The 24588-nt window shown below is 46.9% G+C and overlaps 1 protein-coding gene across 29 annotated transcripts; it reads left to right on the top strand.

Annotated features, from left to right (window-relative positions):
• Positions 1-860: 860 nt before the first annotated feature.
• mark3a (MAP/microtubule affinity-regulating kinase 3a) lies at positions 861-24588 on the top strand. Of its 29 annotated transcripts, none has more exons than XM_057011602.1 (20): positions 861-1470; positions 3970-4152; positions 4599-4652; positions 8348-8396; positions 8943-9008; positions 10498-10568; positions 11194-11250; positions 11919-12155; positions 12265-12405; positions 13497-13596; positions 15048-15160; positions 15277-15424; positions 15862-16079; positions 16267-16370; positions 16739-16915; positions 18523-18795; positions 21478-21557; positions 21749-21796; positions 22761-22805; positions 23779-23884. In XM_057011602.1, the coding sequence occupies exons 1-18, from the start codon at positions 1420-1422 to the stop codon at positions 21793-21795; spliced, it is 2169 nt and encodes a 722-aa protein (XP_056867582.1). In that variant the 5' UTR covers positions 861-1419; the 3' UTR covers position 21796; positions 22761-22805; positions 23779-23884. The 29 variants fall into 29 exon arrangements, 26 of the variants coding, with proteins under 26 accessions (XP_056867582.1, XP_056867575.1, XP_056867583.1 ...); XR_008946596.1 differs by lacking the exon at positions 21478-21557 and adding an exon at positions 19262-19288 and having other exon boundaries at positions 862-1470; XM_057011595.1 differs by lacking the exon at positions 21749-21796 and having other exon boundaries at positions 23779-24588.

Here is a 24588-nt window from a genome sequence, read left to right as displayed (position 1 = left end):
TTCTTCCTTTCGCGGTGTAAAAATCGGCAAACTCATAGTGTGGATTGATAGCAGTACATCCAATACATGACCCATGAATAGAAATAGACCTAAAAAGGAGTGACTGTGAAAAGGTGCCAGATTCCCCTTGCCGGTGGACCACAGACTTCCTGTCTGGCAGGAAACAGCATGGAAAGCTGGGAAAAACATCTCAGACTGCAGGGTGATCAGCACCAGCTTCCTCCAAGGATGCAGTCAATCTCTCCTCTCAACATTCTCCCTATTTACCACCACCCACACCCCCAGTCAGGTGTTAGTTTAGCCCCTGGAGGTCACCACCCTCTCTGGATTCATCTCCGGAGGGTAGACATTGACCGCCTGGTGACCCAGTACAGCAAAAATAGTGCTGAGCTGAACCCATCTTTCAACAGTCCACTTTACTCTCCATTAGACCTGGATGAGTCCCTCAAGACAGCCCTGAGATGGTTAGGTCACAAGAATGAGTGACGATAAGACTGCAGTGACTTTGAAACATGTCTATCATCTGTCAAAATAGATATGAGGCAAGAACTCTGAAACTTAACACACAAATTACGGAAGTACTAAACAGAAAACAAACTAAAATGTTGGAAAATGAATATTGTAAATGCTCTTTAAACATGCAACAAAATGGCCAATTTAAATGTGACAGTCGAAAGTTCAATCTCACATGTGTTTTTGTTTAACTCCTATTTTTTTAATGCCATCTATAAATGATAACAGTCGCTTCCACCTCGAGTTTTGTTTCCCCGGAAAGCAACAGTTGGTTGTCAAACCGCGGCTTGCGAAGCTCTAAAGTCTGAGCTTGACACGGGTCCGTGAACGCGTCTTAATCCAGCCCAGCCGCTCCAGCCGCTCAGTAGCCATTTTGGTCCCACCTAAACCAGACGGAGCAGCTTCACTTTGGGCCGTCGGAGATGGAAGAAACCGAGTCCACGGCGAGTATTTCAGCCACCAGAACCATTTGAATCCTCCAACAAACATCCAGCCGTGAGCCTCGGCGCCAGGACTTGCTTCTTGACAGAGTTAAATGAGTAGCATTGTAACGCTGAGCGAATTTTTGGGAGCCCCATAACTACACTTGAGTTCGATTGACTGGACCGAAACCCAGACGGACAGTGATTTTGCTTTCCTGCCGAGTTTGAGCACAGACTAGAATGGTTTAATACGTGCCATGTAAAGAGGTAGCACATTAATTTGCTGTTTGCAGAGGATATTTTATGTTCGGCTGCCCGACACTAACACGTCCGGTCTGGTTTGAACATTGTCACGATCCATGCTGAAACTGTTTCCCCCGGAGAGAGCTGCAAAGCCATATTCTGCATTTTGGTCGCACTGAGGACGATTCTGGGTGGATTTTTGGACAACAGACGGTGACTGTTGGAAGAGGAAACGGGAAAGATGTCAACAAAAACTCCTTTACCGACGGTCAACGAAAAGGTGACGGAAAGTGTAAGTAGAAAGGCTTGTTTTATAGCGAGCTGCACTTTGGATTGTGCTTTAAACAAACCGAAATTGCTGCATTGTGACTGCGTATATTCGATATAAATTACAGCCGGGTAATGGTGTTTCGCTCCAATTTTAATCTTGAAAGCTAAACCTTCTACTTTGTTAATCATAAACAAGCCTAAGCACATCCGGTCGTGTTACCTTTTTGCTGTTAAGATTGATTGCGTAAAGAACACCAAGTGTTATTTGTGCATCAAGTTTTGCTGTAATTCTAGAGATGTATTCGGGATATTTAGGCCCAACGACGAACATAACTACAGTACTTTGACTGCTGTTTCTGGCAGGCAACAGTAGACTCTGTTCTGGCCCCCAATTGGCTTTTCCAGCTGTCAATCAAAGGTTTCAGCCGTTCAGCTTCCAAATATGGACGTGTTTAGCCCCGCCCTCCCGTGTCTAACAGAACATCCTGCTCAAGTAACTCTCGCCAAGCGCTTCAACAACGTGACTTATGTGACTTCCGGTCGAGATTTTCAGATTAAGAGTTTTCTTTTTAACATTGGAAACGGATCATGACCCAGACTGTTTTTTTTCTCTCCGTAAAATTATTGAGTTATTGTATAAACAATGGATGCAATGCGAGTCTTTTCTAATCTAAGTTACTCTAAAGTCATTTTTAGTCATTGAGGACAATAGAAGCAAACCTAGTTTTATTATCATTTTTTTATATAATAAGGCCCAACAGTAAAAGTAAGTTTGTGTTGTATCCAAACTTGATACAGCAGGAAGAGTCCTCTCATTATAATCATGCTTATGGTCACGTGCATTGAGTGAATTGTATATTTTGACCCTTGTGTGTTACCTTTTTTGATTTGTATCACGCTGAAGTGCAGCTATCTTTATGTCCATTGAGTTGTGTCTTTCACACAGCTCATTCAGTGGTACAACGTGAACCTCATGACATGTCTGCAGGAGATAAGTTTTATCCAGCACAAAGGAAACATTGAGGCTGCTCACGTGTGCCAAAGCTATTGATCCCTGCAGGCAGAAATGGGTGTTGAAGGAGCTTCGTAATCAAACCAAAGCAGCTGGAAAAGCCTGTGTGTAACCAGTCAGTGGATCGGATGATGATATATCCACCCTTAATTGAGGATCGTTGTCTATTACTAGAGCCAATATTTATCCTTTATTTTTGTCAGGACTCGCCAGCTGCAGGCATTAACTGACTCTTATTCTGAAGGAGTGTGTCCTGGTTTCCGGGACATTTCCTCCAGTAGCAGCTTGATCAGCTCGTTGCTTGATTCCCCCCCCTTCCCCGGTCTCTCAGTGGTTATCTGGGCTCAGAGTTAGGGAAAATCTGGTGTTGTGGGATTTTCTATGGGCATCATCAGCAGGGCCGAGCATTTTCCTGTTGAAACATGACGGGCACGCAGGCGGCCAGGAGACACCGCAGCTTTGTGAGTAACCACGGAAAAGGAAACGGCACATTAAGAGCAGCAGCTTTTTCATCTCTTTAACTTTCAGGAAGTATTGACTTGGAAAACACATTGGTTTTGCGACCTTATCGTTACCAGAATTAACAAAGACTTGTTTTTGTTGCTGTGTCAGTTTCTAATGGTAACCTTATTCTCCTTTGTGATGCTTTATCGCTTCTTGAAGTTCTCAAATACTCTTGGAGGTTGATTGTGATTTGTTGCATTTGTTATTGGCTGTTTTCTCTCAAAAACATGGGAAAAAAAACAGGAAATCTGATGGCTGCAAAGATTCTCTGCTCAGATTTGTGCACCGAGGTTTGAAATTGAGGAGAATATTAAGATATGTTTTGGAATTGCCTTGAAATTTAGTATTCACGGATGTTTTTTTATCCTCATTTAGTCAGTGGGGTCAGTTGGGTTTGTGGATGGGGGGGGGGATTGGGGCAGAGCTGGGTGGGGCAGAGGGTCCCATCACTGTTAATGCCATAAAGTCGATGCCGTGGCCACGCCAAATATCTGTCAAATAATGCCGTACACATTTTTATGACCCGTCGGGACACGGAGGGATGCTTTTGACAGCAGCACCCAAAGAAATCAATAGCTGAATTGTGCTGCTGCCAGAGGGGAGCACAACAAAATCAGACCAGCAGTTTGGCTGCAGTTTAAAACCCAGGATGCAACAGTTATTCTGGGTTTATTCTTCTGCCTTTTCACACTTTCAAACTGAAGTAGCTAAACCATGCTGGAGGGGAAGCTAATGGGAGTGATGCTAATGGAGAAAAAGGGTCACACGCGTTCACTTAAGCCCTCAGTTACTTGTGAACGTGACTTTCATTAAAGCGTGAGTCAGGATAAGGCTTCGCAATGCATGCTGGGATGCCGTGTGTTTATCAGAGCGGGCGAGGTAAACATGCAGACGCACAACATGCACGCCTCCATGTTTTGATTAAATGCACGACTATACAGACGTGACAATGCAATGTCAGAGGTGGAGAAAACTTGTTTAAATCCTTCTTGTCTCGGTCCACAGCACACGACGCACACTAATGGCCGCCAGGAGATCGGAACGCGCTCCGCCAGGACCGGCGTCCGATCCCGGAGCTCCGAGGAGCCGCAGCAGCCTCACGTGGGCAACTACCGGCTGCTCAAGACCATCGGAAAGGGCAACTTTGCCAAGGTCAAGCTGGCTCGGCACATCCTCACAGGCAGAGAGGTGAGCCACGTGCACGGACGTGCACTGATGTACCCATCTGTGCCTTTTTGATATCCTGGTTTTGCAAAAACAGCCGAACGGAAGACGCGTCCATCGTAGACCCGTTTCCTCGGTCGTCGCCGCGTCTGTTTCTTTCTCGTACAAACGGACAGTTCAGTCATTTCCGCGGCATCATCAGCAGAGGTGACGGCTCCATGTCCTCCGCTGTTGGTGCTGCTAGCGGATCCGTTTGGTCACAGCAGAGAGGCAGCCAGGTGACATCGCGTCACAGCCACAGGAAACGCTCATGTGGAGGCGGACTCTCCAAGCTAGTGCTAATCGCTAAAACCACTGAAGCATGAACACGTTTTTCTTTTAAATTAAAACCCTGCGGTCGCCCCACACACAACAACCTCTATTCCTCTGGTGCGGTTTCAGTTTCACTTGTCTTTTTTCTCTCTCCACAGGTGGCAATAAAGATAATAGACAAGACCCAGCTGAACCCAAACAGCCTTCAGAAGGTAATTTGCCTCCTCCTCGGCGTCCTGCTGGGCTGAGTTCCTTTATAAATCCATCAGGCACAGCAGATTGGGTATTAATTGTGCAAACAGGAAGCAAAGCATGCTGGGACTGAGTTCATGTTCCAGTATGCTGCAGCCTGGACAGCTTGTTTAAACTGTAACAGGCGGCCGAAGGGACCGACTGGTTTGTGTGACTGTTGAATTAATGCAGGAGCACAGTTTGCTTATTTTATCCACATGAATTTAAAAGTTTGCCTCGCATCTGGTTGTCTTTTTTCCACTTTCATGGCATCACTGAACTTGGTAGGGTTTTAAATCAGCCAACTCCAAAAAAAGAGTGTATATGTTGGGGGGGGGGTCTTTTTTAAATGCAAATTGAGGACGTGGAGCGTGAACACTCCCCTGAACAGCAGTTTCACCGAGCTGCCTTTAATCCTGCTGCTGTTATCTGCGTGTGTGATCACACTCGTTAGCAGCAGAGATGTCTGATCAGTACATTCGGGCTCCCTCCCCGGTCTGGAAGAGTTTCTGGGAAGTGCGGCTGGTATCGACCCGGCCGCTGCAGCTCATCAGAACGGGGGTGCTGGTGGGGATGGTGTGTGGAGCCGACTCCCCTTCGCCCCACGCCTCCGCCTGTCACTCTGCTCAGCGATCGGCTCGTGGTTTTCCATCAGTTTTTCCAAAGCTCCATTGATTCTGGCTTTTGTATCTTGGAGGCCCGGGCCCTCTGGTGCTGGCTGTGACACGGCTGACAGAAAAACACTGAGTCATGACAGCGGCGTGCACACAAACACAAAGCGTGTGGCTTTTGTCCACCGGCCGTGTTGTTTTTACCTTCCCGCTTTGTCACAACCAAGGGGCGACTCTGAGGAATTTGTCAGGTTGTTTTTCCGGTTCCTCACGTGGGTTTTACATTTCCTTCTCATGTTTATTTTAGGTGCGTGAAAATGCTAAGGCTTGAAGTGATTGGCACATGAAAAGTCTCCTCTGGCTCTCGTGGTTCTATTCATAGACTACCTGTTATATTTCTGTCCAAGGAAATCCTGACATGGATTCGGTTGGTGATGGATTTTAGGGAACTGTGGTAATTGATGGGAAAGGAACAGTTGGCTCCTGCTTCCGTTCTCTGCTGAGGGATATTCATGAGGTGCATTTGACTGTTTATTAATCTATTCATGGAGTTCCCATTGTAATCTACCTCTGAAGCCTCCAAACTTCCATCACAGGACTCGGTTCTTCTCCTCACGCTCCAGAATTCTGCTCCTGTTGAGCCTTCCTCAGTCTGTTTCTGACTTGTTTACATCTTTTCAGAAGAAATGCCCTTTAAAACTTGTAACTCGGCCTCCCTGGATCATTTCTTCCCACCGAGCCGCCGCCGCTATCTGGGCGGGCCCATATCAGACCCGGCACCACTGTGTCCCAACCTCTTGCATAACTGGAAGAACTGGCAACCAGCTGATAGTTTGGGGGGCGGGGGGGTTATTGTCCCTTAAACCTTAAATGTTCCTTTGGAGCTTCTGTCTCTGATATTTTAGAGGAGCTGAATGGACGTCCTCATCTGTCCTCCGTCCCCTGGACCAGCTGAGGTGGTTGTTCAGGTCAAAGTTCAGTGGGAGTGTGACGCGTGGAGTCCTGATTAAATGTAAACATGAATGCGTTGGATAACATCCTCCCTTTTCCTCAGCTTCTTTATTAAGTGGTGTCTAGCCCGACTCATCATTCTTCTCCAGCAACAACCATAAAATCTTCCAGAAAGGGACAAAGCGTCTGTGCAAAGAGTCCAAAATGTGTTTCCTGATGGGAAATTTTATATTTGAATTGAATCCTTTTCAGAATATAAGCAGATATTCCTTAATGTCACCAATCACATATGAAAACGCCACCGAATCGGAGTTAACAGGATTGTTTTTCACTCATCCTGTTGGGTTTCCAGGGATGATTTAAATCATCCTGAGAGTCTGGAACACATCAATGGTAGATGTGTGCTGGACACACAAACCCAGTATGGTTTTGTCCTTCATGGTTTGTCCAGTACTGAAGTTAAAAAATCTTCCTTAAATCAAAAACGTTCCCTTATAACAGCAGTAAGGGAACGTTCGTGACATCATCGCTTCTTCTGTGGCCACATAACTTAAAAGGAGTCAAAGTTTTCAGCGAGCTGCTCTGAACTTTGTGTAATTGGAGCAGTTAAATTAAACCGGGGTCGTAATTTCATCCAGATGTGGACAGAAACGTGCTGAATTTCAGAGAGGCCAAATAACTGCTGGAGGAGCCGCTGTAACTGCGGCTGTAATCAGATTTCATCTCTAACTCAGCGGAATGAAATGTGCCCCAGAACAGGCAGGAAATCGCATCATGGTTCCATAGGATTTAGTCCCGAGCCCCCGTGGTGGCGAGCCTTCCACCCTTTGGACTATTGACGCTCCGCTGCTGGTGTGACTGTGTCGTCTGGTCTGGAGGCGCTCTGTATTGATCACAAGATGGATTAGCTGTGCATCATGGCAGTGTTCTGGCTGGACAAGCACGCCTTTGTGGCTTAAACCTGCATTATGAGTGGAATCATCTGCCTCCCACGTGTGTTCCCCCCCCCCCCCACACACACACACACCTGATCAAGTGTTCCTATATAACGTGACCACGGTGTCACCGTGTGTGTGTGTGAGGCTCAGACAGACGTTGGCCCGAGGACTTCCTCAATCATTGTCTTGTTCGGGCTTTATTTATTGTTTCATCACTTCTTTAATAACTGACAGCTTTTTCTAACTGTTGCCGGAGCAACAACACCGTCTCCCTCAGTCTCCTAAAAGTGGGTTGACGACTGGAGGTCGGACAAATGAATTGCGCTGTCACGAGGTGGGATTATCTGACGTTTGTCCTCCCAGATTATGGCGGAGGGTGGAGGCTGCTCGGTCACTCCATGAACTTGACCGTCTGCCTTCAAGGTCGAGTGGCTTTCGGCGCGTGAACGCAGCCGTTCTATGGATCTCTGGTGCGTTCGTCAGCGTGGATTTTACAGTTTGTCCATCACGCGGTCGAGCGTCAGGCTGCGGCTGCTCCTACCTCATTAAAGTTTGACGGCCTTTTATATTTCATGGCGGTGATGGAGGGGGAGAAGGAGTTGTAATTAACAGCGAATGAATCATTAATGAGGGTGAAGAGGCCGGCTTCTCCTCCTGCAGATTTACGGAAGGTGCTGCTTTGCTAATTGTCAGGAAAATGATGTGAAAATCATCTCGCGACTGTTGGAGCTGAAGACGATCAGCGAACGTGTGTCGGGGACTCCTGGAATTGGCAGGGGCCTTTTTTATTTTAATAAACCACTTCACAGGGTTCCTTTAGTGTTTCACAGGTCCAATTGTGATGGTTTGAATGGCTCAAATAACCAGTTTAATTATCCTTTCTGAAGAATATGTAAAATACTCGTACATAACATGAGAAATGTCAGAAAATCAAGTTCACCTTCATTTACCCTCTTTATGTTCATCTATGTGCCCATTTTAAAAATGTTTTGGAATAAACTAATATTCATCTGTGATCGATATTCAGTAGTTTACTGTCAAACTTTGCTTCTGTCCTGGTTCATATTGACTGAATTGATCGTGGAGCAACTGAAGTTAATGATTGAATATTGTTGGGTCAAAGGTTAAATAGTCCTGTTGGATCTTAATTACTAATACTTTCTTTTTCCCTTTCAGCTCTTTAGAGAAGTTAGAATAATGAAGATCCTGAATCATCCCAATATTGGTAAGAAGCTTTCTGTTGGATTAACGATGCTGTTTTCTGATGCTGAAACATGTTCGAAAATTTGCATCTGATGCACAAGAATACATATTGAAATCCACAGGAGAAACGGAACCCTTTGATATAAACGCTAAAGGGCTGAAAATGTGGGAGCGTCGGTATTTAAATGAATCGGGTTTGTATATGTTGCAGATGGGATTCCCCAGAAATGACTGCAGCGTCCGCTGTGTGTCGGCCACAGTTGCAGAAATGTGATTATAATTACAGGAATAATTGGCAACACTTTAGAAAGCCGAAGCACGCTCCCGCGCCGCGGCGCTCCGCTCTCTTGCCGTCTTCCATCCCACCTTGTCTATATTTAGCCGTGCAGCCCTCGGCCGCTCATCACACACTCTTTCCTATCCAAACGCTGCAGTTAAGAGGAAAACTGCTTCTGGGCTGTGCAGCAGATATGGAGCGCTGCGAAAAGAACGCTCCCGACAACATTTGAACATCTACTGAACCTTGTAACTGTCTATAATCCGTCCATCCCTGCCTCTTTGATTTCAGTCAAACTCTTTGAAGTGATCGAGACTGAGAGGACACTTTACCTGGTGATGGAGTACGCCAGTGGAGGTGAGACGGGCGCTGCCTGCTGAATGTTTCTGGTCACATCAGCTCTGAATGGATAAACACCTTCTGCCACTGCTGCACAAGACAAAGTTTACTCTCTCTGTACAGTCGGTTTATTACTATCAAAACATGTTATTGTAGTATAAAGTGTGTGTTCCAGTATAAACTCACTCCTGATTTATCATGTGGATCAAGCCCATAAAACCTCCTGAATTCTTGCTGTAAACAGAAGTGAAGATGTCAGAAATTGTCCAGAGAATTACGCCTGAGCTGGGATGATGAGACAAATCATTACTTGCTGCCAGCAGATTCGGCTGCTTCACCCCCCCCCACCCCAAAACAATGTCCACGTCCCCTGAGAGCATTTTGGATAAACTGTGACAGCTGCTCAGATGATGTGAATCTGGGAGAAACACGTCCAGGAACCATTTGCAATGAGGTTCCAACATTCTGGGCAAGCTTCCTGTGGCCTCCTGGAATTACTGGTAACCATTTAAAAAAAGGTTTTCCTTCTCCAAATGTGAGAGTTTCAGAATTTCATCAGCAGTGATCCCTTTGGTGGAAGGCTTTGCATAATTCCAGCAGGAATGCAGCCACATGGACACAGGACCCAAATGTCACATCTAAACATTGATTTCTTGGAAAGGTCGAGCTCGGAAGGCCCAGACGTGCCGAGATGACTTACTGCAGACCCGCCTGCCAAGGAGCAAATCGCATTACCACCGAGAGGACGGCTCTCAGATCATAGGCCAATTGTGTTAGGGGCAAATCTAATTGGTTCACAATTGATTTTGATTTTTATGCTAGAACAGAACATTTAAGACGCCATCTTACACTTTTAATAACAGGTGTTGTACCTGTTTGTGGAGTTTAGTAAGGTGGAGTTTAGGAAACTGGTGTGTGTGGTGTTGTTCTTTGCAGATCCCAAACTGAAATATGAAAACCTGTTCTTTTCGTAGCTGTGCTTCTTTTGACATGAGCCGTTTTTATCGTTCCCATGAACACGGCGTGCCCTTTGGCTCTGATACGACGTGTTCGCTGCCGTGTTCTGTCTTTAGCGGATGAGTCAGAGTGCAGAGCTGCATTGTTGCTTTCCCGGAACTGTGAAGTATAGAAACGTCCCCTCTGACCGCCTCTGCAGGTCGGTGCTGAGCGAGCGCGTGGGGACGGACGGTTTGGGGGGGGGAAGGAGCAGGCTGTTGAAACGGTTGCCTGCTATTTTGTGTAGTTCCCCCTGTCAATTAGCAGAGAGAACGTGCTCCCGTTTGGCAGGAATAGTTGGGAGGGAAGAGTCTGAGCAGCAGATTTGTGCCTGCAGGAGCTGCAGCTCTGCTCCAGTACGCTGGACAAGCCCCCTCCAACCATGCACATGGGGGACGGTGCAGCCCAGATGTGTCCAAAACTTATTTTTAAACTCGTTTTCCGGCGTGTGCCCCTCACCGTTCACTTCAAATGTTTGCATTTTCTCATTCAGCCTCTTTGTGTTTTGCAGGAGAAGTGTTTGACTACCTGGTCGCACATGGAAGAATGAAGGAAAAAGAGGCCAGGGCTAAATTTAGACAGGTACCCCGCAGCGCTCTGGTTTCACACCTCTGTCCTTCGGCCTGCTTCTGTGTCTGCAATCTACTGACTGATGACAACTATCCAAACCTGCGCCTTTCATCCTCTCGCCAGCTGTTGCACGCACTGTCAGGAGTCATTTAAAGTCGTTTGACATGGTGCTGAACAAACGCGCCGCCGGTTTATATTAGGAACCTCTAGAGATGCTCTGCAGGATCACAGATCAATAATCCTTTTGAAACGCAGAAGCCAAATTTCCTTTTGGAAGCCAGAAAAGCACCAACATTGATGAACAAAGCCCCCATGTGAAGTGCTCAGTTGTCTAAACTGATGAGAAGATGAAGCTGCCGGCGAACTCGTCGCATCACGTATCGAGGTCACTGCAAAACGGTTAAAATAACAACAAACAAACTGACACGTGTATATTTCTGGAGCCTGGTGACTGCGTCACAGCTGCTCTCTGCAGTTAGTGCAGGCTGTTACCTGTGTGACAGATGTAGTCCGACTGCTCTCTCTAAACCTCCCTGAGCTCCTCAGCCCCACCTGCCTCCCGCTTTATCTTTTCCCCTCGGTATCGACCACATCCTCAAACGCCGAAACGATCAGCATTTGTCTGTTTTCCTTGCAGATCGTATCGGCGGTGCAGTATTGTCACCAGAAGCACATCGTTCACCGAGACCTGAAGGTGGGTTGTGAGAAATGTGATTGACTTTCGGCCGTGACTGAAGCTTCAGCGCAGGAAGGAAGCGCTTGTCTCAGAGGGGAGACGCGTCCCTGTGTGGGAGCTGACTCTGGGAAATGTAGGCAGCAACCAGGAAGTTTAGCCCTCAAATCAATAATAATAGTTTAATAGTTCTGCCCTTTCTTGACGTTCCTCTCACGTAAAGCGGTGGCGTCGCACCACAGTTGCTCTGTGGAAGGGACGAGCGCTCACGTGTTGTGCACCACATCCCTGCTCCTCTGTGCAGCCGTGGTGTGCTTCCACTACTCAGTGTAAATATTGATGCGTCTGTATTTTTAACTCGGGAGTCACTCGCCTCCGAGAACACGAGTGCCTCTGTGCGTCTGAACTGTTTTCTGGTGTTCAGCATCATGAATGATCCATGAGGACGGAGATGTGAGAGCAGCCGCTACTTTAGGCTCCATTTGTCTTTGAGGACAGGTGTGAACCCCCCCCCCCCCCCCTCCTTAATTTACTTGTAATTGTTTCTTGGCTGTGGCTCAGGAATTGGTTAGACTATCCAGTTTAACAGTAGCTTTTATGAATTTATACTAAAATGTTCGCTCCAACATGCATAGTGAGTGTAGCTGAACCTCAGATCAACTATATCTGATCCTCTCTCTTGTTCTCAGGCTGAAAACCTTCTGCTGGATGCAGACATGAACATCAAGATAGCAGATTTTGGCTTCAGTAATGAGTTCACACTGGGCAACAAGCTGGACACGTTCTGTGGTTCGCCGCCTTACGCTGCGCCGGAGCTCTTTCAGGGAAAGAAGTACGACGGGCCGGAAGTGGACGTCTGGAGTCTGGGGGTCATCCTGTACACACTGGTCAGCGGCTCGCTCCCTTTTGATGGGCAGAACCTCAAGGTAGAACCGAGGGGACTGCAGACGGCTGCCCCCCCCCTGTTTGATAGGCACAAATGTGAATGGTTGCGTGTTGAAGTGCTGCACCAACAGCCTGATGGTCTGTCTGCAGGAGCTACGGGAGCGTGTGCTCAGAGGAAAGTACAGAATCCCCTTCTACATGTCCACAGACTGCGAGAACTTGCTCAAGCGCTTCCTGGTGCTCAACCCGTCCAAGCGGGGCACTCTCGAGGTGAGGGAGGACGCAGAAAATGTAAATATACCCAATTTCTTATCAATCACCCCCCTGCCCGCACTGTCATCACCACCACCTGGAAATGCCACCCACCCTGCAGCCCTCCATCAATCCCCATCTTCACATCTGCTTCCCCCCCCCCACCATCATGGTCCCTGTGTGCAGCGACTCGATCGAGCATCCTGGTCAACTCCACATCATCCATTTTGATTTTGACATGTTTTTTAGAATTTTTGCTTTGTTCTTTACATTTACCAGTTGAAGGTTACTGATAATCGGCAACACCTTCGTTATTAAGAAAAAAAATCTGTTAAAGAGAAGCTAGGTAGAAAAGTAGTGTTATTGTTTCCATAGCAACAGTGGCATTTGTGAGCTGATGCTTACCGCCGAGTTAGTGGCCTCCTGCAAATTACAGCTATAATTTAACACATTATAGTTTTATTTGGATGATAAATATTTTGACGTTTTGTTTCCTCTTGAAAGCAGCTGCGCTGACTAAAATAGTCGTGTTTGTGTGGAGAGGAAAACATCCTGCCTATTATTAACACCGGCACATGTTACACTTGCAGTTAAGTCATGATGCCACTGCAGAGAATAAGATTGAGAATAAGTTTTTTTTTTCTCCCGTTGACTCGCTAATTAAAAGCATGTGTTACATGTGCTGTGAGAGTTGCCTGTAGTGGCAGCACAGCTGTCCTAGAATACCGCCTGAGATCTGGTTATATCAGAGCATGAGCACCAATAATTAGTTTGGCTGTCCTTGGTAAAACCCCAGAGAGCTATTGATCAGCTGCAAATTGAAACTAGGGGTGCAAACAGACGAGATGAGATGTGGCAGTGATACCATTACGGTTATTACCAGTGATATAACATACAGGGCGAGCAGGTTCCTGCATCTGTCTGCTTGATTTAAACGGTTTATGGTTGTAGCAGCCCACTTCAAAGCCCCACAACTAACTTACCTTCTACTCCTGCTATCGACGTTGTCAGATGCACACAGGCTAATTGTCTGAGCGGAATAGATGTGTCCTCTGCAAGTGAGGGAAATTCAGTGTCAAGAACACCAGCCCGACCTTTAAGTTTTCTCCCTTTCGCTTTATTTTTTGCAGCAAATCATGAAGGATCGATGGATCAACACAGGATTTGAGGAGGACGAGCTGAAGCCTTACACCGAGCCAGAGCTGGACATCACAGACCAGAAGAGAATAGGTACCGACACGGCAAACACGGGTGCCTCTGATGTAACGGCTCCATTCTCCCATCAGAGGGAAACGTGCGCCGCCGTTTGAGTTTGCGTTGAGCTTAATGGCCGCTGAGCCTGTGATCTCCTGTTGTGTAAGAGAAGTGTGAAGGCTTCAAAGCAGTCGCCTGCATTTGTTCGGGTCCGGATGCTGCCTGATATTTGTCGGGATCGTCTCTGCAGATTCCTACGTGTTCCTACGTTCTGCTCATTTCAGTTCTGCAGAGCTTTTTAACAAAAGATGAAACCCAGAAATGAATAAATAAAGATAAGTGATGGTGCTGCTGCGTGCACGCAGTGAGGAAGGAGAGCGAAGCCCCCCCCCATCGTGCCCTAGATGAAAGCTGCCAAAGAGGGGGAGCTCTTACATAAGAGCAGCTGAGGTTGGCTGCCGCTACACATGCGCCTGTGCAAACTCCCGGTTACGCAGCTGGTGCAAGAAAACCGGCACTCGGTCCAGGCGAGGATTCCCTGAGTTCTGAATAATTCACGCAGCCGTTATGCAACACTTTATTTAGAGGTAAAGGGAGGACAAAATCAGCATCAGTCTGATTTTTATTCTTGAACAAAAAGGATTAGGTGAACACAACTGGCATGAATAAGCCAGAGAAAATGTAAAACCATCTCCCTAACCAGCAGACCATCATCAATAATGGCGTCACAACAGATTTCAGCGATGGAAGCAGTGAAAATCTGTTGGTCTGCTTCAAGGACGCGTATTTTATTAGAAACTAACGTTTGCTAAAAATACAGACCCGCTCTGCTGCTCGCTGACGTCTCTAAAAACCAAGAGAAGCTGCTCCTGCTCGCAGCTGAGAGGAGCTTTAGGCTGCACAAGAGATAATTAGTGTAAAATCTCTAAATGAGCTGAGAGTCGACTCTTCTGACCACTGACGGAGAGCTTAAATATGTCAGTGATGCACCTCAGCAGCTGCTGCTGCCTTCAGAAATACATGTGCTTTGATTATGAAGCTGTTCAGCAAAGTCTATTAACAGGGAGCTTTGGGAGGAAAGCTTTCACACACACACACACACACACGGATAAATGATTTAAACACAACATTCGGCTGATGTCTCAGAACAAACGTTTCTTCACTCCTCGACTTCCTGCTGACGGTTGGTGGAGGCCGAACTAATTCACACATCTTTCTAATTCACACGTGATTCTGGTTCATCGTGTCATCGAGCTTCTGCAGGAAGGCCTGAGCAGCACACATGAAATATTCAGAACCTGCCATATGCTGGTGGATGTCTCTTCTTCTCTTTTGACATTCAATTAAAACTTTACTTGAAGTATAAATTAAAAATGACTTTGCCAATGAAATGTTGGATGCCGCCAGTGAATGTAAAACTAGAAGCAGCATGATAATAAATTCATACGTGCACGTCACATCTGTAACGGCTGTTGCTACTTGTGCAGATGTGATGGTGGGAATGGGCTACAACCTGGAGGATATCCAGGACTCTCTGGCCAAGATGAAGTATGATGAGATCACAGCCACCTACCTGCTGCTGGGCAGGAAGGCCTCTGAGGTAAGACCTTTACCCCCCAGCGTAGAATCCTGAGGAATCCATTAAAACACGTGAACAGGGTTAGGAAGAGGATGTTTCTGCCAGTTTAGTGATGGTCTCGTGTTGTTTCCTCCCAGTTGGAGCCCACTGAGTCGGCCTCTAGCAGCAACTTATCTCTGGCCAAACCGAGACCCAACAGCGAGCTGAACGGCCAGTCGCCGACCCACATCAAAGTCCAGAGGAGCATTTCCTCCAGTCACAAACAGAGACGCTACAGCGAGCAAGGTGACCATCTCAGGTTTATCACACTTGGCTCTCATGAGTACGAAGTCCGCACACTTCTGATGCAGCTGGTCAGTGTTCATAAAAGTGGTTCAATGTCCTCAGTCAGATGGAGATGCAGCTGAGTGCTGTGAACACACACACACACACACACACACACACACACACACACACACACACACACACCCCTATATTTAGGCTATTTGTTGAACTCATCTAACCACAGGAATGGTGGTATAAATATGACCGCAGGTTTGACCATTTTGGACCTTTTAAAAGGTAACCAACTTCACTGATGTTACTATGGCGTCTTGCTGCTGTCATCGGTCCCGAGTCAGCGCCACATGCACCTCGTCTCGTCCGAGACAAAAACAATCTCCGTGCCAGAAGAGCCAACGGCACCTTTGAGTCATCGTCACTCTTGTGTTGTTTTTGTGCAGTTGGTCAGAATGTTCCTCCAGGAATGGCTCACCCAAAGAGGAGTCAGACCTCGACGGCGGACAACAGCGCCAAGGAAGAAGGCGGCGTGCAGCTCCGTAAGCCCGGCACCCCGGGGAGCCGAGGTGCCCCTCCCTCCAGCCCTCTGCTGGGCAACGCCAACAACCCCAACAAGGCCGACATCCCAGACCGCAGGAAAGGTGTCGCCACCGGCCCGAGCGTGAGTGACTGCACCAGTGACCTCCATCGTTACTCTGCTGTCCTGGAGACATTCGGGGTCCAGGAGTTTTATTTGGATTTGTGCCATTGTTGTGGTTTAAGCTGAGGATCGGAGGTTTCCTCATGTTAGCCACCGATGGGATGCAGGCATCGACACATGGGTTTAATATGGGTTTGTTGCTCTGCAGAATAACCCGGCATCTGCAGGTATGACCAGGAGGAACACGTACGTGTGCAGCGACCGAAACAACGCGGATCGACTCTCCGTCATCCCCAACGGGAAGGAGAACAGGTGAGACGGAGGTCTGGGTTGAGCCGAGTCGTCATTTCAAAGTTCTCTGTGCATTTTTGTCAAATCTGATTTAAAACAAAAAGAACCCCGGCATGTTTACTTTTTTAACTATAACAATCAACTTTATACCATTTTCTTGGATGCAGAAATCTCCTACACAAATTTTTAAAGCTTTTTCTGAGTGTTCAGATCGGGATCAGTCGGCACCAAAACGGGATCCAAGAAAAGATTTCCTGTTTCATTTCCGTATCTTCTTTCTTTCTGTTGTACTTTCCTCTCTCCTCACAATCTGATTTGTCATTTCTGCCTGTGTGTTTGTGGTTTTCGGGGCTGGGGTTTTTGGGTTTTTTTGACGATGGCATGAACAGCATGACTGAGATGGCTTGTGCCACTAGCCCGTCTTCTGCCTTTGCGGCCGCCGCGTTCGGTGCCTCTTCCAGCTCGGTGCGACTGAGGTATCAAACCGTCGGCCCCTTGTATGTTAACCAGACAGGCTGGGCCACGCTGCCCCAGTCCTACTACGCTCTGGACTACTGCTCGCCCAAGTAAGACGGCAGGGCCTCCACTCTCCCCCGTCCGTCTCCTCTCATGTCTCAGCCCCTCTCTGGCCCCACGCTAACCCACACATCCAGCCAGCTTCACACTCCGTAACCCCACAGCTCAACCATGGATGTCAAAGCTGTATCTGTTGTCAGAGTCTGAAATCTGTGTTCACCAGGAACAAACGGCTCCCTCCACCTGTTTGTGCCCTCAGCAACATCCAACTTCCTCTCAGGAGCTAAACAGGAGATCACAGCGCTTCACGATCCAGTCAGCCAATCACAGCCCTTAGTCTCATTGGCCTCATTATCTTTAATTTCCCTGCTGTTGGTACCTACTGGCTTTGATTTGAGACTCTGATAAAAGTGTAGGTACACTGAGAAAAATATGTATCCTCACACCAAGTCAGGCTTTGATGAGGAAGCGAGTTGTGTGTGATAATATTTTTCCGCGATCAGGAGCATCTAATCTGTCGCCTCTGAACCTTTTGCAGTAACAAACTGTTGCAGCTCTGCTCCATCCTCTGACCCCCCCCCCTCCCCCAAGCTCTTCCTTCTGGATCCTTTGACGTCCAAAACGACTGACTGAGCTCTGCTCACCGGCTCCCCCTGCTGTCCCGGCATCCTCAGACCATCATCTGTTGTGTTTAATAAGGACACGGCTCACTCTTCTCATTTTAGACTTTAGATGGCTTGATGCTCAGGCTGGGAAATTGTCTCCGTCAAAAGCTCTTTAGCTGGTGAATTCATGCAGTTTATACTTGTGGTTTGGTCTTTCACACTCGTGATCCCGGATCCACATTGGTCTCTGTGTATAGATGCTAAAGTAAAAAAAAAGATTCACATGGATGATATAATCCTCCTTGGATGACCTGACGATGATCTCTAGTAACCAACATTCTGTAGTTTCTTCCCTTTCTGGTGGACTGAGTCTCATTCTCTCCTTTCTGCTCCATGTTTTAACATTTTGTTCAACATTCACAGACAACTTGTAGCCTGAATCCACCAGCTAATCAGATCATTTGGTTAATTTCCAGCTCATTAGACGTCTAACATGCAGGATTCATTTAGCTGCATCCATGGCAGGAACAAATGTTAAGATCAGCCATTTAAAAGCTAAGGAGGAACTATTGAGGTTTTTCCATTGCAGTCTAGTTTTATCCACGTGAAATCTGTCAGTCGGCGCGTTTCCACTGCAGGAACTTTACGGGGCCGCTGGTGCGTGTCGCCACTGCAGGAACCCCCCCTGGAGGACCATTTACAGGAACTTTTTTTATCGAAAAGTGCCAAAACGAGCTCCATTTTTAAGACGCCTTCTCTTAAACTAAACTGGCTCCTTTCATGTGACATGTCATTAAATGGAACTTCGTGAGGGGGTCCCACCCTGCAGTGAAAACACGACCATCAAGTGGGCCCAGTGAGAACTGTTCCAGTAAGGTTCCTGCCCCCAGTATTTACCAGGAACTTTGCAGTGGAAACGCGCCCACAGCCTATTCCCACGTTTGGGAAGCCGAACCTGAACGACAGCGATAAATCTGCAGTGGAGAAACTATCAAGCGGTGTTCTGCAGCGAGCTTTAGATCCTAACGTGTCTCCTTCCTCCTCCACCGCAGCAGCGTTGCTGTTTCTCCCAGCGCCCAGAGGAATCCAGTGGCGTCGATCCACAGCATCGCCAACGCCACCACGCCGGACCGCCTGCGTTTCCCACGAGGCACCGCCAGCCGCAGCACCTTCCACGGCGGGCACCTGAGAGACCGGCGCACCGCCACATACAACGGGCCGCCGGCCTCACCCACTCTCTCCCACGATGCCACCCCCCTGTCACAGACTCGCAGCCGTGGAACCAGCAACCTTTTCTCCAAACTGACCTCCAAACTCACCCGCAGGTATGAGACAGTCGACCTCTGCTCAGATTAACAAGCAAAGTCATTAACTTTCCTCAAAACGATACAACAATATTGTCTCCTGTCCATATTAGAATCCAGCTGTTAGTTTCACTCTTGTGACCCGTTTAACCTGTCGCTGCCTTGATCTCCGCCACAGACTTAGTGGATTTATACTCTCGTTACCTGAAGTTTGACCAATATCAAATTAATGATGAAACCATTTCTCAGTATGGAAAGTCTGTAACGGTGGCAGCCAGGCCAGCGACATCTCTCCTGAACCGACCGACTGAAAATGAGCTCCTGAAATCCTTTGATCATTAAACATTGGATCTTCCCTTTTCAGTGTGGATGATTCCAATGGCCACATTTATGTTCACTCATTCACACTCCTCACACACCTTCTCTCCTTCCTCCTCTCATTCCTCCTTCCCCATTTTCACTGTTTCTTTGTCTGATTCTGTTGTAGAAACATGTCATTCAGGTTTACCAAAAGGTAGGACTCCTGAACTGCTTTTCGCTGTGTAAAGAGAGAAAAATATCACTGAACAACTTCTCCTCTGAGAGGACGAACACGCAGGGCTGCCGCCTCTTAACTAACGCTGCTTAGCGGAGCAAAAACAAGTATATTTACACACAGTCAAGTTTTGAAAAAGGTTAATGTTATATTTTCTTGCCAAGAGTTGGACTCAGTCTGGACGTAAAGATGGACGACACGCGTCGAATCCCTGGAGAGCAGGAAGGAAGGGGTGCAGTTCCCCGCTTCGGCCACCAGGGGCGGGCTTCTTGATCTGGCCGCATTCTTGTCCTCCATCTTTGTGTACAGTCTATTGTTGGACATTAAAATGGATGCCACAGATATCAGTTTAGTCAATGCAAAGCTGGTTCAGTCAGTAAACCTGCTAAACATGTGACTGGCTGTTAAACTGCCTGGTTTATTGGTGGTCTGTGCTGGTCCGAGCTGTTAATGGGAGCTGGATAAGACAGAATTGGTTTTGAATTAAAGCTTTCAAACCTTCTGGACTGTTTCCTCCTTTTGACTAGTTGCCAACTCTTGTCAAGAATTCGAACAGATCTCTTTAGCTATTATTCAGTGATTATTCTCGGTGGTGGTTGTGTGTAAATGTACCGGCTGTGGTCGGTCCGAGTGGCAAATGAATGATTGTGAGAGGAAATCGCAGCTCCTTTAACAATCAGTCATTGGAGCACTTTAACAAAACAGCTTGTTACTAATCGATAATGGCTTGCATGAGGTTGCTTCTTTCAGCTTGTGGTTGTTTTTTTCTCACCGCGACGGTCGTAAACGCCCGACTCTGCAGTTTAGATGGAGCCTTGAATGATTTCTGCTGCTTCTCTTCTGTCACAAGTGTGATTTCCTGTAACTGTCAGATGGGAGGAAACCTCACGAGATGAGATGATCCTCTTCAGAACGCAGACCTGTCGTGTTTGTGCTTCACGTGTGCATCGTTTCTGTTCGTGCATGGGTCTTCTCTCTCAACTTGGGAGTCATTTCAGATATTTTCATTTTGGTTTTGTTGCTTCCGCAGCAGATTTGTGGGAGCCTTTCTGGGCTTTGATTCTTTGAGAGCAGTTTGAGGCCTTCCAGCCCTCGTGCAGCCGCTCTTCCACGCTTCTTTGATTTGAGCCGGTGCTTTTTGCTCCTGGGTGCTTGTAGCATGTGCAGCAGTCCTTCGTTTGCTACGGCATCGTTAGCTGGGTCCTGCTGTACGATGACCGGGGAGTCAAAAAGCTCAGCAGTTGCTCCTCTTTTGGCGTAGAAGATCCTTTTATAAGTCGCACAGACGGGAAATCCCACTCGCTGTCGGTAATAACTTTACAAAGTAAACACATAAAAACAAGCACACTTTTATCTGGACTAACCAGAAATTACCGCTGTCGCTTCAGTTAGGGGAGGAAGGGAGAAAATAAAACTCTACCAAGACAAGTTTATTCCAAAAGTAGAATTCTGTGGTCCAACTGGAACAGATCAGTGTCGGTTGTGGCCTCGCAGAACAGCCAAGGTCCATTTTGGTCCTCGCAGGTCGCCGTCCGAGGCTCGGCAGCGCCCCCTGGTGTCTGAGTAGAGCTACAACATCCTCCATCATGAGTGTCATCACTGATGTCTGCAGCAAGAAAAACACGCTCGCGGGGTATCAAACCAGTCAGGAGTGGAGCTGAATATGTTCCTAAATGAGGGTTTCTGTCAAACGGTAAATTAAAGGAAGGAAACTGCTTCACTGGGATGGAAACAATAACACAATATTTGGTGTGAAGGTCTTTCCCGACTGGTCTCCTTCAGTATTTCCCGTCTAGTTTTTCAGTTATTAACAGGAAGCTGAAAGGGCTCCATGAAGCAGGTTAATTGGCCTCCAGCAGTCTGACCCGCGTGCTTGTATCGTGCGCTAACTTCCTGTGTTGCACTTGGTAAACCTGAAAACATGCCCAGCGTAGACGCTCAATTTAAATGACTTCACCAACGCCGCTCACCCATTTTGGCTCGTTTGATAAGCGTCTCCTGTGTTTTCCTCCTTCACGCCCCCCCCACCCCCCGTCCCATCTCTGTCCTCTTGGTCCACACGGGACGCCTTAGCTCATCCCACCTCCCTCCCCCTGCAGCTCATGTCTTTTCTTTCCTAACATTCCTGTTCGTTTTAACCTCTTTGCTGCTCTTCCTCTCCTGCCCAGGGTCACTATTGACCCGGCCAAACGGCAGACAGCTAAATCAGGGCCTGCCGTCCCTTCCACCCAGGGAGGAAAGACCCTTAGTAAGTCCTCTGCCCTCCATCTCTGCTGCCACATCTTTCATTCTCTTCCTTTTCACCTTCATCGGTTTTTCTTTTCCTTTTCTGTCCTCATGTCACACATCTGCAATATTCTGTCCCTCTTTCTTTTTCTCTCATGTGTCCGTGCAGAAAATTGGCATCTTTTTATTCCAGAATCCCGTTTTTTCTTTCAGATTCAGCAGCAGAAGATATAGAGAGTTGTAGGAAGATGAAGATCTAGAGTAAGGGGCTGCTCGATTTCTCTCAGATGGGAGTCTTAAGTGTCAGTTTTCTGTGGCGGGACTCACCCCCCCACCCCCACCCCTCCACCCCTCCTCCCTTTCTCACCCTGTCGGTCTCTGAGCAGCAGGACCTGCTGCCAGTCCTGTCTGTCCACGTGTCCGTCCTCTGGTTGTCGACTCTGTCGGGGAGTCTGGACTCTCCTCCTCCGCCCTCTGTGTTTTTCCTCTTCACTGGGCTGGAGCTGCATGCTGGACCCCTGTCGGGGGAACAGGGGTCTAACGGAGAGCCCGTACTGGTTCAGGGCCTGGGTTCTTGTCTCGTCCGTTTCTTGTTGTCATGGTAATCGGAATGCAGTTTCCAACTTCCAGATAAAAACACGTCACACCTGCAGCAGCTAGAACAGGTTCAAGTGCTTCGTCATTCCAGCAAGGACGGAGAATAGACCATAATAGCCGACGGTCTTCTTCATCGTCGGTGCGAATCACACAGTTCCTTCCTGGAAGTTGTGGTCGTCATGGAAACAGAGTGGGCAACAGAACCCGTTAAGCACTTTTAGTGTAAAAGCAGCTCCTGTGGCTCCTGAAGGTCCAGAACAGAGACTTGAGTATTCCAGAACTCGCCTCAGATGTTGGACCTTTTTAAGGTGGTCGGGATTCTCGAAGCTTCTCAAACATTCCGATCGAGCGAATCTAGTTGCTCTGAATGTGAAAGCAGGATTTCCGGTCCCGTCCTGACTCTCGTCCCATCAGCCGTCTTTCATCACTTTGAGCTCATCCTCCGATTTCACCGTTTTCTCTTAGCGAGAAGCAGAATCTTTCACTTCCTGGTATTTTTGTCTCCTTTTATTTTCGGTGGTGGTTTCACATCTGTCATATCTTGTTTATATTAAAGTAACTGCAGTAAAAAAAATGTACAATCCACATCTATTTTGTTCTCTTTGTCCTCCTGTCTGACGCACCTCAGAGTCTCAACCGAGTTTGAGAGAAACGGGAGACTTGAGGGCTCAAGGTGAGGCCCCCCCCCCCCTTCAGTGTAGGCTTCAGATTGTCCTGGAAGCGCTCCACCTGCTTCCATAAGATGACAGCTCTGCTTTCCGTGTGTGTGTGCGTGTGTGTGTGTGGTGTGCGTGGTGTGTGTGTCCCCTTTGAGCGTTGTGGCTTGTGCAGTTGCATGTCAGCGATGCTGCTCTGCTAGCATGTTCTCCATGTTCTCTCCATGTTCCTTAATCAGATCTAATCAGCATCAGTCTTGTTTTCAAAATCCTCAATTCTTCTCCAGTTTGCTGTGAACTTTTATGTTTTTCCCCCATCTGTTAATTGTAACAAACGATGTACAAATAAAGTTTGATTTGAATCGGAATAATTAAAATTGACAGTTTTAATATGTTAATATTGAACATTTCTGTTCAAAGTCGTTTCCAGAGATTCGAAATCAAGCTTTCCATTTCATAATTTGAGTGATTTATATAAATAACATTTGACTTGACAATAAATTAACAAGACTCCCTAAAGAGAAGCGATAACTTTAATCTGAGGATTCTGGAAATAATTCTGATTGAACCGATAAATTTAACGTTCTGATTCCCGAGGATTGAACTGGGGCCAGAACGTGTCCTGATGAGGGACCGATGTTGAAAAATCTAAAGGAATATTTTAATTTTGGTTGAGATGTTCTGCTGTTGCTGCGTCTTCAAGAAAAAATTTGACTGTAAGAGAATTTTTTTTTTATTTTTTTTTAATGTTACATATTTGATTTCTAACAACCAGGCTGCATTTATGATGTTGATGCTAAGCTAACTAGCAGTGGCTGTTTGACTCGGCAACAGTGATGAACAAAATCTCCCAAAAAGCAAATAATTCCTTTAGTGTCTGTCTCTGCTTTGGCGCCGCAGGACGATAATCTGGCTGTTGAAACACTTTTAGAATATCAAACAAACTAAGTCTCCGCTGCTAATTTAACAAAATATCTCTCCCGCCAACAGTCGCCATGTACCTGGGGATCAAAAAGGGGAAAGTAAAGACGGTAAACCCCGCTCCCTCAGATTCACTTGGAGTATGAGGACCACCAGCTCCATGGAGCCCTGCGACATCATGAGGGAGATTCGCAAGGTGCTCGACGCCAACAACTGCGACTACGAACAACAAGAGAGTTTCCTGCTTCTTTGCGTCCACGGAGACGGGCGCGCCGAAAACCTGGTCCAGTGGGAGATGGAGGTCTGCAAGCTTCCCCGTCTCTCTCTCAACGGCGTCAGGTTCAAGCGGATATCCGGATCATCCATCGCTTTCAAGAACATTGCTTCCAAAGTTGCCAACGAGTTAAAACTATGAGCAAAAGGGTTTAAAGTACATATATACAGTATAGAAGTATTTAAGCTGTACAATCATCCAAGTAGCAGTTTCCAAATGTCTCCTTTTTTTAAAAAACAAATTACAGAGTATGTATTGAATATTATAATGTATAGATTAAGGCTTTCAGCAATAATCACTATTGCCTACTAATATCTCAGTCTCTTCTGGCCTCAGCGGCTCAATATTAACAAGTTGAATATGATTTGTCATGCTGTGAATGTGGACAAAAAAAACATTTCTAGTCTTATTTATTTTTTCCCTCCTGGATACAGATTACGTAGCGTTTTGTTTTCAGTGTAAATATTGTATCGTACTTTGAAGATGGCTTCACTGCAATACTTTTTTTTTTTCTTTTGTATTTCTTTAGAGATGGCGGCTTGTCTGTAAACGCCCACACGGTTTAAAAGGGTCACTCGTCTCGATTAAAGTGTCTGTCAACTTGA

Source organism: Takifugu flavidus, chromosome 16, assembly GCF_003711565.1.
Source record: "Takifugu flavidus isolate HTHZ2018 chromosome 16, ASM371156v2, whole genome shotgun sequence".
Classification (NCBI taxonomy): Eukaryota; Metazoa; Chordata; class Actinopteri; order Tetraodontiformes; family Tetraodontidae; genus Takifugu; species Takifugu flavidus.
This window is presented reverse-complemented; position numbering and strand designations above follow the sequence as displayed.